Source organism: Ischnura elegans, chromosome X (genome assembly GCF_921293095.1).
Source record: "Ischnura elegans chromosome X, ioIscEleg1.1, whole genome shotgun sequence".
NCBI classification, from domain to species: Eukaryota; Metazoa; Arthropoda; class Insecta; order Odonata; family Coenagrionidae; genus Ischnura; species Ischnura elegans.
In genome coordinates this window covers 70,998,650-71,013,585 of record NC_060259.1, presented here as the reverse complement: position 1 = coordinate 71,013,585, position 14,936 = coordinate 70,998,650, and the positions used below count along the sequence as shown (strand labels likewise).

Genomic DNA, 14,936 nt, shown 5'->3' with positions numbered 1-14,936 from the left:
CACGCGGCGCCAACTTCGCACAAACCTTTCTCATGGCCAGGTTTTCAGTCACAATTTCGTGCACTTGAGTTTTAGGCATTCCCAGTTCTTCGGATAACATTCTCACACTCATTTGACTGTCACTGTTTCATAAAGTTTTCACTCGCTCCACATTGTTGTCCGTTTTTGAGGTCGAAGGGCATCCTGAGCGCTCGGTGTCTTTGACGTCTTCTCTCCCCTCTCGAAAAATCTTGTGCCACTCAAATGGGGTTGATCTGCTCATGGCACTATCCGCGTAAGCTGCCTTGATGAGTTCATGGGTCTCCTTGCCGCTTTTCCTGAGTTTAACGCAGAATTTCACTGCGTAACGCTGCTCCACTAAACGTTCCAAGACGCACCGTGACGAGGTCACTTGACAGAGGTCTGGAAGAAATACGATTCACACTCCACAAGAGCTCAGAGCCGACTGCCACGCATTCGCAGCACTTAGTTAGAGTCCCCCCCACCACCTGCAACCCAGAAAACTCCCGTCCGACCGTCTGCGTGTGCAGGAAAAAATCAGTCCTACTACTTTCAGGACACACCCTGTATTATTAACTGGTAGAAATTACTTTCAAGTGTCATGATGTGTTAGTCTGATAGTTGATAAATCATTACGTGTTTTTTCTCAGCCATCCACTTGTGTTATCTGTACAAAAAAAATATTTGAAAATGATATTGTACTATCACATTGAAAAACTATGCCCCAGTTCCCCGGAGCACCTTACTTGCCAAATATTTTAAACCTCTCCGTACAGAGCTCTTTTATGGGGAGTTGCCCTGATATTCTCGTCCCTCTCATTTGGGACCCAACTCAATGGGGCACCTGGCCATTGCCCCGGCCACTAGACTAGACCCTCTAATCCTATCTTAGAACGAGTCTACAGTCAACTTATTGCATTGCCAGCGTTTTACAAACCAAATATTGCTTTTGATTTTCAATAATTTACACTTCCATATGAATAACTAACATTTTTAAGCATCGAGGAGTTTTAAACAGATTTTTAGCATTGATAATGACAAAATTAGTGAGCACAAGTTAAGAAGACTCAAAGTTCCATATTAGTAACTCTAAAACTTCATCGAAAAATTGCTTACGCACAGAAAATAAAGACAAATCATTTCAAAATGTAAAAAATTGGAGTTCGCAACAAATATTTTTTTAACAAAATCATTGCTGATTATACCAGTTCACCGCAAATTCCTGCTGTGAGGAGGATCATAAATGAGTGGGTGGGTCGGGCTTAATTGCTGAGGAATGGCACTAACATCCTGTCATTCGTGTTGAAAAATACAGCCCCATTTTACCTGACATTAGGTCTTCTGCATATGAAAATGCTCATCGGCTCCACCCGACGTTCAGTGCAAAATGGTTAAAACAGTAAATACTTACCGAAGAGCTCCATGCCTAGGAATCATGCCCATGATGAGAGACAGGTAGAATGAAGGCTTTGAAAATAGCCTACAGTACATGCTAAGATCCACAAAATTTGCAGTGGGAAAAAAGCCTCATAATCTTTTTCCTCAACTTCCTCATTTGAAAAATGAGTTAGCAACTTACATTTGTTTATTGAATTACATCAAGACATAAGGCTCCAATGCCACTAAGTTATAATGAGAGAATTTTTAATTGTAAAAAATACTACCAGAAAACTTGTCCCGGCAGCATTATTTACCATGGATCTCCAGGAAGTACCCACTGTAGGTATTTAGTTGACATTTCTCATGTTAACGATACTTTAATTATCACCCCAAAGATATAGATAGTTGATTTCTCTGGCACAAACATTAGGGGTAGGAGTTGATAAATTCATCGGATTTGGGAAGATGGGAGGTGCTCACAAGAGATTTCCAAAAGCACAAGAATGTGCAGAAATGATTCACTACAGCACTTGGTTAACGTTTGAAAATGCAAATGATATAGTTATACCTCTTATAAAATTTAGAGATTGAAGCAAATAGGATATCCAATGACAATACAACTTTGTTAAATAAGTAGCCTTATCAAGCAAGAAATTCTCCCACTGATTTTTCAGATATGGTGAGAAAAATGGTCAAAATCTGGTATTCATTAACTCAGTTCCATTACCGAGTAATTATTATACATAGTATTATCCACATTCTTGTAAAGCATATCTATAAAAATTTCGGTGTCGTCATATTTTGAAATCTAAATATGCATGCATTGAACTTTCAAAATAAGACTTATCAGAGAGAAAATCAAATTGATATCCCACCAGAAATATAATTACATCAACTGTTTGTAATTCAACTTACTTCTTTCTGAACTGCACTTTTAGTTTCTTTGCTAGCCTTGAGAAGTAACTGTTCCTTCAATGTCACCACTTGCAAGTTCAGGAAGTCAATTTCCTCATTCTTCTCGGCCACTAGAGCATCCAAAAGTATTGAAAATGGAACATCTCCATCGTTTGTCTTAATTCTGTGGGACAATTTTACCTGAAACACGTGGAAATTTGAAATTTTATTTTTCACTCAAATAGCAATTATGCCCTGAAACCTTATGTGCAAAATATTTTGTCCCATATGTTTAATCAGTCCACAAAATTGTTAGAAATACATATATGTCACTTTGATTAATTAGCGGAGTTATCCTGAAGGCTGTAGGCATCCATCATTTTTAATAAACTTCCATCTGAATTAAAAAGCTGTCCCCCTTCCCTATTCAAAGTTAAATTATGTAATTTTTTAGCAGGTAAAGCCTATTATGATATTAGCGATTATTTAAATGATTCTATGTAATTTGTATTATTGTATTTATGTAATTTGTATCATAGTGATTTTTGTGATGAAACCATGCAATGTATATTGCCAGTTCGGTGAATAAAAATTATTATTATCATTATTATTATTATAGGCACCAGGAGAGGCTTTGAATCCTCATTAAGTTTTCAGAGAATTTCTTCACCAGGAAGGTATTTTCAAATTTGCACTCACATTCAGATGATATCACAAATTTAGCTAAATACAGGCAGTATTTTGAAGTTCTATAAGTGACCACCTATGATGCATAAGTAGCTGCTCACTTAAAGGGCTCACTTTCATGAGAAAAATTAATTTCTATTGGGTCATTTTTAATGTCTTAAGCATTGAATGGCTCATTGAACATTTTATCTGAAAATCTAAAAGGTCTCCGAATGATGTCATTTTAATTTGGAAATAAAGGATAACCCTGCTGGAATGTCCTGAATATCATTGGCTCGCAAGCAAAAATTGGTGGAAAGAAGATAGAAAATGATGTTCTCTAGGAAGATCTGGAGAACTGACAACTGCAAGTTCAGTGCAGGAGGTAGAACCTATGGAAGCTTTGGACATAATGTATGCAAAGATGTATCTCAAAATATAATGAAAGATATGCAAGGAAAATGTAGCTGCAATTTATTTCTATGCACACCCAACTTATCATAATTACACCTAAAAAGTGTCCAGAACACAGCAAGCTTGGTGTTTTTTAATCCTTGGGCCATTTTGAGCCATTTTGGACGGAGCCACAGCACAATTGTGCTCCGTGATTTTGGAACCACTCTATATAGAAATTGCCTCCTAAGCAACTGAAGAGTGAGCTTAAATCAACTTAACCCAATGATCTGTAAACCAGAGTGCGGATGGGTATTACATAAAATACAGCCAGACACTGTAGCCAACTAATAAAATGATTATCAGAATAGTTTCTTTAACAGAAATAACATTTTTTTGCACCATAAAAGTAAAACATTTTATAAAAACAACTTCAAACTTTGTAAGAACATGTTCATCATGAACAACCAATATATTTACATATCATAATTTTCAACATGATTAGAAAAAATCATCCAATGCCAATGAATTGTGTTCAATCCATTGGAATAGTAGCCATGACGCCTTGGTAACAAATATCATAATAACGAAATCACATCTTCACTGGTCCCATGAATTTTTTTAATGCCAAGGTTCTACCCTAAACATCTTGTAAAAATATCTCTCAGTGAAAAAATTCCTTTCGTGAGAACAGTGTTATTTATCACAGTTTACCTCATATACTACCTACTTACAGAAGACTATGCTACGATGAAGCTTAGCTGGTCTTGCAACAAATAAATGAACAACAAAATTTGAGTCAAAGTACAGAATATTTCTGTTCACCAAGCCTTTACTTGAAACTAATTCATTTCAGAACCTTCTGCTCTCCCTCAAATTTACTATCATCACAGTTTGCCTAAAAATCTTTCAATTAAGACCCATTTCATCTTTTATTGCCTTAAACTCCAGTCTGTTGCATTCCTGTCGGGAATATCCCATGTTTCTTTCCACTATTATTGTTTCAAACCCCACAAACTAACCTGCAGTTCATCCCTTTCAGATTTCAGTCTTTCAAATTCTCTCAGTTTTTCAAATGTTTGGGCAGATTCCTTCGCTTTATTCATCAAATCCTTTTCTTGTACAGCCACAATCTTTTTAGAATTCTCCAGAGCCCCTTTCAACTGCGTCAGCTGAAAAATATACAGCATTTTTATAGGTTCACTTCCAAAGAGGGATTGCACTGGATACAATTACATTTTACTCTAAAGTGACAAAAAGAATAATTGAAACGACTTTAAAATAGAAGAGGAGGAGAAACTTTTGATCAATCACATTGTAGGTAATGTAGTTTTAACACAGTGAAAAAAAATTTTACATGGAAATTTATGTAATTTAAGGATTCCCCTTAATTCAAAATTACCACAGGAATTTACAAAAATATTTAAATAATAACGATAAGTGAGAAAGTTTCATCAACCTAGTGAACTCTAACCCTATACCCTCAGCTTTGAAAGACTGAAGAACTTTCTCTTTGACAGGAAATTATATCGCACATTTATGGCTATGATTCTATGGCACTCACTTCCAGCTCCTTCTTCTCAAGGCACTCGGTGATATTTTCAATCTCATGCCGGGCTTCAGCAAGGGCAGCACAGCAAAAGAACGGCTGGTCTGGAGTAGCTGACGGTGACCCAATGGGAGATCGGGTCATGGGTGATGATGGGAGTGGGGTCACTGTCACGCAGTGAATCTGGCGTCCCCCTCTCTGCCGTGCCTCATCCAGACGCGCCTGTAACTCCGAATTGTGCAGAAGTTGCTTTTCCACCTGTGACTGAAGCACTTCTCGCTCAGTCATCAACTCCTGGAAGGTATAAAGTTGCAAGTTAAGGGCCAAACAATTAATACATTAGCTACAAGAAAAAATTTTCTCACACAGTAAATTAAACCGTGGACACAAATATGAGTAAATGCATAAATCTAATACATCATTCAAAGCCAGGAAGAATACCTTGTGGACATAGGTGGATCTAGGGGGGGCACAGGGGCACGTGCCCCCCCCAGACCCTAAAAAAATATGCAAGATTTTTACGATGGTCCCATTATCATTGCCCTTGTTTTGTATTATGAGGTATCCTTGTGCCAACCCCAGAACAAAATCTTGGATACAGCCTTGCATGTGCCCCCCCCCCCCCCCCCACAGAAAGAAATCCTGGATCCACCCCTGCTTGTGGACATATCATTTTATGGTCAGGCCACTACACTAATCATTTCCCATTATGTTAGCCTTGTTGTTCTCTCAAATGGTGATATCTAAGGTTTTTTAAGAGCTATTCTCATGGTAATAAAATGAGAAATTATATTAAATTGGAATCAATAACTATAAGTGACAAATTATACAGATACATATCTATTAAAGAACATTGCTCAAGATGAAACATAAAGGAGAAATTATATTGACAGCAAGCCAGGCAACATCTTTGCCTGATTAATTATCTTTGCACAAAGTTTTAATTCTATTTTGTACTTCATTATCTCTTGCTGGCATTGGTATGCTGGTACTCACTTCTTCATTTTTCCTTATGGAATGAAGCTGCATTTCCAAGTCATGTATCTTCTTCCGTAATGGCTCTTGTGCTTGAAAGTGACGCGACAATTTTTCTTGGAGTGCCACCAACTCGGAGAGTGGGGCCCGTGGGATTGAATAAGACAACGACTCTTTGTTGGAGGCACTAGCCTCTTCAGCATTTGGATGAGCTCCTAACTCTGAGACCTCATCTTCTGCTGGGGACTCTGACCGCCAAGTTGCCTGCTCCAGCTGCTCCCTGTTTCAACAAAGAATTTTCTTAGTCATTTAGAGTTTCCCAACTAAGACATCTCCATGGGCAAAATTCATTCAAGTAATCATAATCTGTTCATATTATAATATGCACAAAATTTATCACATAGATGATTAATGACATTAATTCATTACTTTTATGGTGGTAAGGGAGATATGCACACACAATAACCAAGCAGTCATGACACTAATTTATTGTTTAACAATGGGGTACATTACTGCCACTTTGATGAGAGCTATCACCAGCACTCTCTTTAGTATTTGGAATTGATGGGGGAGCAGTGTAATTGGAGTTGGTCAATATTTAGAATTAATTTTACAGAATTGCTCCAACCATGCTGAAGTCAATGTATTGACAGAAGCGTCTCAATCCATGTGATGCAAGCTTATGGAATCAAGGTGCAGGCAATAATTTTTTAAAAGTCAGTAATCCAACTGGGTTTCACTATAAATTACCACAGAAAATGAGTGGGATACTGAATATGATTTATGTATTAATTGCAACGTGTTCACAAAATTAATGCAGGTCTCATCTTAAAGTAAAAAAATACATACTACCCCTATAATGATGCGACCCACAATACACCCATGCACAGGGAGTCGTCAAATCTCTGGTTCCACCGAATTTACTATAGGGAGGTTTATAAGTAATAGGCATACTTGGAACTGTGATTATAATGGTATAACTTCAATGCAACAAGAAAATTTTGACAGTCTCTCTCATACTGCTAATAGAAATTGGTAGGTATTTCACCTTATAGAAACATCTTCGGAAGGTGAGCTGCAATTTCCACTCACAGCTGGAGTAACCTGCATTGCCTCTATTTCCTTAGTTTTTTTATCAATCAATCGGCCCATGTCCAGTAGCTATAAAGGAATAACGCCATGTGTCACTTCATTAAAATTAAAATCAATGCTAAATGAAAATCTCAAATAACATGGAGTCAATCAAATGATATAAGACAACAATCACTAAAACAATTTATCTATGGGACATACATCATGGGAGCTGCGAAATGAATTAATATAGTGAATGGGATTTTAAAAGATACATTTAAAATCCTTATCAAAAGCAGCAAAAGAGCACAAAGTAGGAATACAAGTGACTAAGGCAGCCTGAATACAAATATCAAAGAACATCTCATGTCATGGTACACATCACTATTTGCCATTCAATCTCGTTTAAATTCATCTAAAGATCCTATATTTTTTATAGAAAATCAAATAGCTACAGAGAGATGTGATTCCTTTGTTTTTGCAGAAAAAAACGAATTGCAGCCAACAAAATAATTTTAAAAGTTTTTGAATGTGATCATTAAAATTTGATGAAATGCAATACTGGAACTTATGATAGATGAACAGAACATGCTTTGAAAACTTATTTGGAGGTCAAGTTAGTCTTAAGTCAGAAATAAAATTCAAAGAAGAGACTTTGGAGATCCTTAAAAACCTGTTATTTTAAATAATTTTAGTCATAACCTCAGACAGTTATATGTCAGGGATTACCTTAACATTTATTGCAAGTTACATACTTAGATTGATTTTATATGTATTATTCATAGATTTGGAAATACATTCATGAAAAGAATACATTTTTTTTTTAATGTAAAAGAAATTTCAATTAAAAAGTAAATGGTCATGCATATAAAAATATGGACTAATAAGAGAGCCTCTATTATGTAAGATTTTACACTTTCCCGGTGAACAAAATATATAAACTTTTCTAGGGATTCTGCACGGGTAAGATTTTGTAAGAGCACCTCTATTAGTTTTCCATTCTCACTGTTATTGAAAGGAAAAAAAAAATTCCCACCTTGCACGTCAAATCTTTGAGAGATGGGCCAAGAGCTTTGGCTTGTTCCACTTGTTGACAATGCTTACGCAGTGCCTCCTCCAATAAGGCTGTGTGCCCTTCATTTTCCATTTCGCCAGGAATGCTATAACCAAGGGAGCTTCTCAATGACTCCAACTATTGATGCAAAACACAAATTTTCAAACAGAAAAAAGGAGATAAAATAAACCACTAATAATGCATATTTAGAAGCACATGCAATAAATATATTGACACAATTATTTCTATCCATATTTCTAACATACTATCTAGATACTTTATGATAAACACAGACATGGATGAATACTGGGTCCTGAAAACAGCACATGACTACTGAGAAAAATACAATACATTAAGTAGTAAGAGAAACCTATCTGCATTAGCAGAAATGAACAATGAGGTCTTTAGAAAATTCAAACCAGTAATTAGTTTGACCGCTTAGAACACCAACAATACCATCGAGAAAATCATTGAATACCAAGTGAATTGCAAGGAAAGATAACTCAACACCATATATGTATATGATAAGGAGATTAGTTTGACCCTTTGTCAAATCATTATTGACATTCATGATTATGCAGGGAAAAATTAACTAAGTGATTTTCTTGAACCTGGCTATTAAGGTTGTAAATGCTACACCACTTTTCAGGCACCATAAGTTCCAATACCTGAGCCTTATAAAGCTTAAATACATCCCATATCATTAAAAAGTTTATTTAAATAATAAATCCATGAATGAGAATAGTGGGCTAAGAAATGATGTTTGTACTGTACATCACAAGAATTTACTGCAGAAATCAAACTTATGGTATCAGAACATGTGATGACGAAGTATATTTTTCTGATGCTTACCACAAAAAGAAATGCCAATTTACTTACCTCTTCAATTAGGTCATTCAACTTCTTACTCTGGAGAACCATGTCAGCAGCAAGCCTTTCATTCTTTGAACGGAGATCCTTCTCCAACAGTAAATTACCTTCGACTTGGCCTTCCAGCTCTCTGATTATCTCTCGAAGGTCCCATATCTACAGGAAGCACAATGAGTCAGACAAATGCGATGGTGGTTGGCGTAACATGGTGAAACTCCTTCATGATGCACAAAGGTTAAGAAAAGACTTCGCTGTTTCACAAAATAAAATACATTGCGACCGGTTTCAATGCAGCGTATCATCATCTGGCAATTACAAGTATCAGTACATAGAATTTATACCCTTGAAGACATTAGAGGGGCGGTGGAGTGGAGGTGGAGAAAGGGGGGAGGAGAAATGGGGGAGGGGGTAAGGGAAGGGAAGGGTCTTTTCTTAACCTTTGTGCATCGAGTCAGAGAAAGTTTCAACCATGAAAATCTAAAATTACAAATTATTTTTTATAGCTTTGGATTCTACATTATCACCAAAATCTCATGCTCCTAGTTTTCTAGTTTTGTAAATATAATTAGTTTGATTAAAAAACATTAAATGAAACTTATGTCTTCAAAAGGAAAAAGAAGGAAGTGATTAGATTAGGCAAGATAGATCTACTAATCAATTCAAGAAAGTGGGTCATCAAGCCATAAGATTTGAAGGTTTACCTTATCCACAGCTGCTTTCAATTCCCCTTCCAGTTCTTCCTTCTTGGCAGTTGTTTCTTCGAGTAGCTGGGTTAAATCCTTTGAATGCTGCTCTAATCTCTCAACCTATAGTTAAGAGATTACGGGATCATATTACATAAAAATTATTTTCATTCATTAATATTCATTTGAAAGCCAATTTAGAAAAATTTCAAGGATAGCATAACCTGACCCAATATTACTCATCACAAGAAAACATGTTATACCATTTGTCTGAACTGAAGGCGGCTGACCTTGAGCGTGCTCGAAACCCACCCACTCATCTAGCCAATCACAGAAGAGCGACAGGAGAAAGTGAGGAAGAGCCCGCAGTCTCTCTCCGAACTCCGAGCAGTGCACATCGCTCTCTAGCTATCAGTGTTGCCTAGCCGAATCTTTGGAGATCGCACAGCGATCGTTCTGCCGCCCCCAAAAGTACCGTTATTCTCAAGGCTGGCAATGCCGATCGGCCGGATGGAGGGGAGCGGAGGGGAAAAGGGAAGGGGATGGAGGGGAACGGAGAGGTCGGAGGGCCAGCGCTTCTCATTGGCTAGTTTCTATTTTCCACCCAGCCGCCATCAGTTTGGAAAAATGGTGTAAATGACAAGACTTTAAAAGATTTGAAAATCCATGTAAGAGCATGCGAGAGTCCCTTATCGAAGTCAAGCTTGAGAACACAACACCATAAGTTTCCCATTCTCAAAGCAAAAACGCACCCAGAATGAAAACATTAATTTTATGCACACATCAACAATGATGGTGAGCATGTAAGTTAATAATTGGTCTCAATTCCTGAATTTTACTCTAAATAGCAGTGAAATTGTATCAATGACTTTTCTGTTCTAGCATAAAACAGCCATTCATTCTGCATGGTAAACCTTTCCAAATAACCTAATTTTCTCTCTTTATTAATTCCTATAACATTCCATTTCCTATTCTTTTTTACCCTAATTTTTCTTTCCTACATAGTTTTAGTTGCAGTAGTAACTTTCTTTCTTTTCCCAAAGAGAAGTGGAATTTTGTGATCCTCTTTCTTCTCAATGTCTATCATTTCAGCCCCACAAAAGACAATGCCACTACAGTAGAAGGAGGGAGACTGCACGTAGGATGCTCCAGTTTGTCCCATAGAAGCTTGATTTATGTGGTCACTTTGTTCACATTATAATCAGTTACCAAAAATGCCCACAGTGGGGTGATGAACGCAATTCGATCTGCAGTTGGGTGAAGAAAGCTCTCAACGAGTCCTTGAAGAAATCTAAAATAACAGAATATCTGCATAAATAGCAATAATTGTTTGATTTAAGTAAATTATGACAATTATAAAAACATAAAAGTGAAATTTTGGATCATCTGTGTTTTCTGATTATTCAGGCCACCTCTCACCCATCATAAGCCCATATAATAGGGTGGTTTCATATTATTTTTTTATTACCTTAATCGAAAGATTATTACTCCTGGAGTACGTATTTCACGCTCTTAGATCTATATATGACGATATCTATTTTTCGCGATTAAATGAAAAGTGAAAATTTTCAAGCGCACGAAAACGCGACGGGTAAGTATGAATGCCGGGAAAAACTCCGGGTGACGTCATTCTGCTTCCCGCTGCCGCAAGTGAGGTGACCTTGGGGCGAGGCTCTGAGCACTGATACGACGCAGGATGCTAGCGGGTAGCTGAGTACCATGCTAGCTGGTAGCGCTTGGCTTAAATAAGGATTATTAAAACCTTATCAAACGAAGAAAACTTTCCGACCTTAGCCAGTTTTAATAGGTGATTATTAAGACATATTTCCCTGAGCTCTGTGCCTCATGCATGCATTGGTAACCTCAGACGATGTAAAACTCCTATCCTCTCGAGTAGAAACTAGGTCCCAGTGACATCACGTGGAGTGGCATCGCGTGGGCGCCAATCTGGCCTTTTTCAAATGAGGATAAAATTGACCCTTGCCAATCGTCTAAACCGGTATTACTAAAGCCAAATAATTTGTATATTATGAATACACTAATGGTGGGTAACGAATCGCAATCAATGCCACTTGTTTTCTTTGATGAAGGAAACTACCCTATTGGGAGTTTAGAGTATGTGCATACTGTGGCTAGACAGCAAGAGACAGCTATAATATTTCACACTTCTTCCTCAAATTAGAGTAACCACAACATAAGGAAAATGGATATAGTGCTACAACGAACAGTTTTTAACTCTTTTAAGAGACAACATTCAGATGTTTTAGTACCGGGAAGCTTCGCTATTACAAAATTCTACCATTACAAACTTAGACTTAAGTTCGTTTCCACATGCATCATAGAATGTTGTGCAGAATGATGAAGATCAGAGGGGAGACAGCGCATAGAGGATGAGTCTTGGAGAGGAACCCAAGCATAAAACTGTGCTCCAACAAAACGACAATTGATCCAAGCTGTGAAGCCATATCTACACAAAAATGTATTGCAAACCACTCAAAGTTTACTGTATAGGCCATATACTTATTATTTAATACCTATTTTGTTATTTATAATGAAAGGAATTCCAGTTTCAATCACCAGTGACCAATTATTGCTGCAAATAACATTGGAATGGAAGGAGGCCTGTTAAAATTTACCATGAGTCACCACTTCCAACAAATTCTACAGTAGCACAACTAATTATAACTGCACCAAATGATTTCCCTGGCAAAAATAAATTATTGTCTTGCCAGTGAACGTGATTTATTCTTTAATCCTAGGCCCAATTAGAGTTGGTATGTGCCATATCTTTGCGTGAAAAGAAGACTTAAGTTTGCGAGATGGGCAGATTAGTGACTACTGCTTGCAGAAGTGATATTATTGACGCTGCAGAGAGGCAGTTGCTCAATTTATCCACAAAATTGAAAAATGATAATGGATTTCTTACAGCAATTTATTATTTTGTTCAAAAGGAAGAGAAAGCAGTATTATCACCCAGCATGGGTCTACTGCACTCTATCATCTGTTCACCCTTTGTTTGCGGGTGAGCTCTGGTGAGAGCCTGGACATTCTTGGAGGGCTTCCCTGATGGGGAAGGGTAGTACCGAGAGACAGAGAGAGAGAAGGGACAAACTAAACATTGTCATATGTAGATAGCTACCCTAGTTTGATAGATAGCCACCCTAGTTTGTCACAGAAAATGTGTGAGTCATGGGTGGCCACAGGCCCAGCACTGAGACATTATACCTACTCATTTGGAAGGCATTGAGGATATTCCCTTCACAGAAGCCCATGACAATGTCAGCTACCATGCTGAATGTGGCACAGATGGTGAAAGGCATACTTAAGACATACCCGGAGAACATGTTAGGTTTTGCAAAACTGCTTCATGAGCAGTTTCACGAACATCAACAGTTAACATGACGGAGGTCTGAAAGCAACTGAATTTCCAAAGCACCTCTCCTAACCCTAACGGGGGGAGGCTCAGAGGGCAACCTGCTGTCTGGTGATTTGCTAAAGGAAATTCACGTGTCGAGAAACTTCCCCTCCCCCTAACCCCCACTTGCTTTAGCCACACCAGCTCACCCACAAAGATAAAATAAACAGAGTCTAGTAGGCCACGAGCTGGAATTGGAGTTGTAGCTTCTGGGAACTAAGCTCAGTAGCTACTGCTCACCAGCCCCTTCACATGACACCATTCTTGCATGCCTCTTGTCTCTAAGGGAACTCTGCGCAACTGGTATCCAAACATCCTCCACAGAGCAAATACACAATTGCTCTCAGCGATCTCGGAACTGTGCCACGAAGTAGTTGCCTTCTGGGCAACATAAACACAGCACAACTGCATGGGATGTTGTCTAACAATTTAGTTTCTGAATTCACCATTGGTCTGACGTATGCTAGTAAACTGCTATCCCCAATCCGTAATCACAACCCCATCCAACACACAGCCACTGAAATGTGGTTCTCAGAAACTAAAGCGTAAGGTCATGAAACATTAACTCAGTAATAGGAGTCAAATTGTAAATTTAATAACATGCAGGCAATTTAGATATCCTAGAGCTAAATTTTCACTCATAATTTAATAATTTGAGACATAGAAACCAATGTCCATACACCAAGGAGCTGCTACACACCACAAAAAATAAGCCTGAATGCCATATCCAATGAATACTATGGCCGCTAGACATGATTCTGTCATAGAAAACATTTTGTTACATATGAGTACCATAACCTTGCTACTTATTGGGTAACATGAAGTTTGCTGCATCAAGGTTCCATTGTAACTGGTAACTCAAAGATTAGGAGGCATATAATAATAAAAAGAGCATATCCTATCTTTTTCCTACTAATAATGAAAATTATTTGCTTACCAATAAAATTAAAAGAATCACTTAGAAGTTGCATTCAATTAAGTTTCATGTTATCAATCAGAGGGATATGTTCACAAAAAATGGCATTGCAACTAGCCTCAGAAACTCCCATTATCTCAAATCTTGATTCTTATCTCACAAAACTCCAATGAAATAATTTACATAGTTGTATATTCCCTTTAATCTAGTGCTCGCGGCTAACAAACTCCCCTTGGTACAAATGAAAATTAACATCAAAAGGAATCTTCCAAAGTTTTACCAGAAGATATTCCTTCTTAGTACTTTTTAAGTTTCAAGTAAAAGGGGATTCACTAAGTAAAGAAGAAGGATTGCAAATGAATCACAAGAATCTTACTTGCAATGATCAACGCAACACAACCACAAAATTCTTGCAAGATAAGAGTTTGCACAAGAGATGGGTCGAATAGCAGATTTCTCGAACTCGAATATCGAATTCGAATATTAAATCATTGCTCGAATATTCAAATACCTCGAATACTAAACGATAAATGCGGGAATGTTTGACTCGGTTGCCTATGCAGCAGGAAACACAACGTTTTGGGGAGTAATTTTGATTTCCTTTAAAGGATTCGAACAGGAGTTAAGCTGATTAATACAATATTTTAATTTTATGGAAACAATTGGGCAAATAGTTGATTCAACTAACATCTCTTTCAAATATTCTAAGGGGACACACCACCTCGAAAAAATGATTGCATGCCGTCTCGGCATTTATACTGCTACGATGGATTTCTGTCTGATGTATACATTCTTATCTACCAAACGCCATTTCAGCGGCACGCCCATCTGATACTCGGCTTCTTCCAACTTCTTATTTTCAACAGGTAGCTCGCTTTACCCCCACTCCTGCTGTCCAGTGCTAGCGAACTATCTGAGGCATTTTGCAAAATACACACGCTTCTCCACCGGATTTTCTTCAATTGTTTTCAGTCCATCTTTGGAAGTATGTACTCACGAGATAAGAAGATATATTCGAATTGCTATCAGGGAGAAACCAAATATCCTGAGAAAATATCCCTTCGTCTGTG

At 37.6% G+C, this 14,936-nt stretch overlaps 1 protein-coding gene across 7 annotated transcripts in view; it reads right to left on the bottom strand.

Moving 5' to 3' along the window:
• LOC124170532 (centrosomal protein of 290 kDa-like) overlaps nt 1-14,936 on the bottom strand; it is a 156,102-nt gene that overhangs the window by 32,695 nt on the left and 108,471 nt on the right. For all 7 annotated transcript variants that reach the window (XM_046549308.1, XM_046549313.1, XM_046549314.1 and 4 more), the window contains 8 exons: nt 9,554-9,658; nt 8,862-9,008; nt 7,965-8,120; nt 6,906-7,018; nt 5,879-6,137; nt 4,898-5,176; nt 4,356-4,505; nt 2,296-2,475 (listed from right to left, as the gene is read on the bottom strand). In XM_046549308.1, the coding sequence (XP_046405264.1) occupies nt 2,296-2,475; nt 4,356-4,505; nt 4,898-5,176; nt 5,879-6,137; nt 6,906-7,018; nt 7,965-8,120; nt 8,862-9,008; nt 9,554-9,658 (1,389 nt within the window). The remainder of the gene's footprint in view (nt 1-2,295; nt 2,476-4,355; nt 4,506-4,897; nt 5,177-5,878; nt 6,138-6,905; nt 7,019-7,964; nt 8,121-8,861; nt 9,009-9,553; nt 9,659-14,936) is intronic.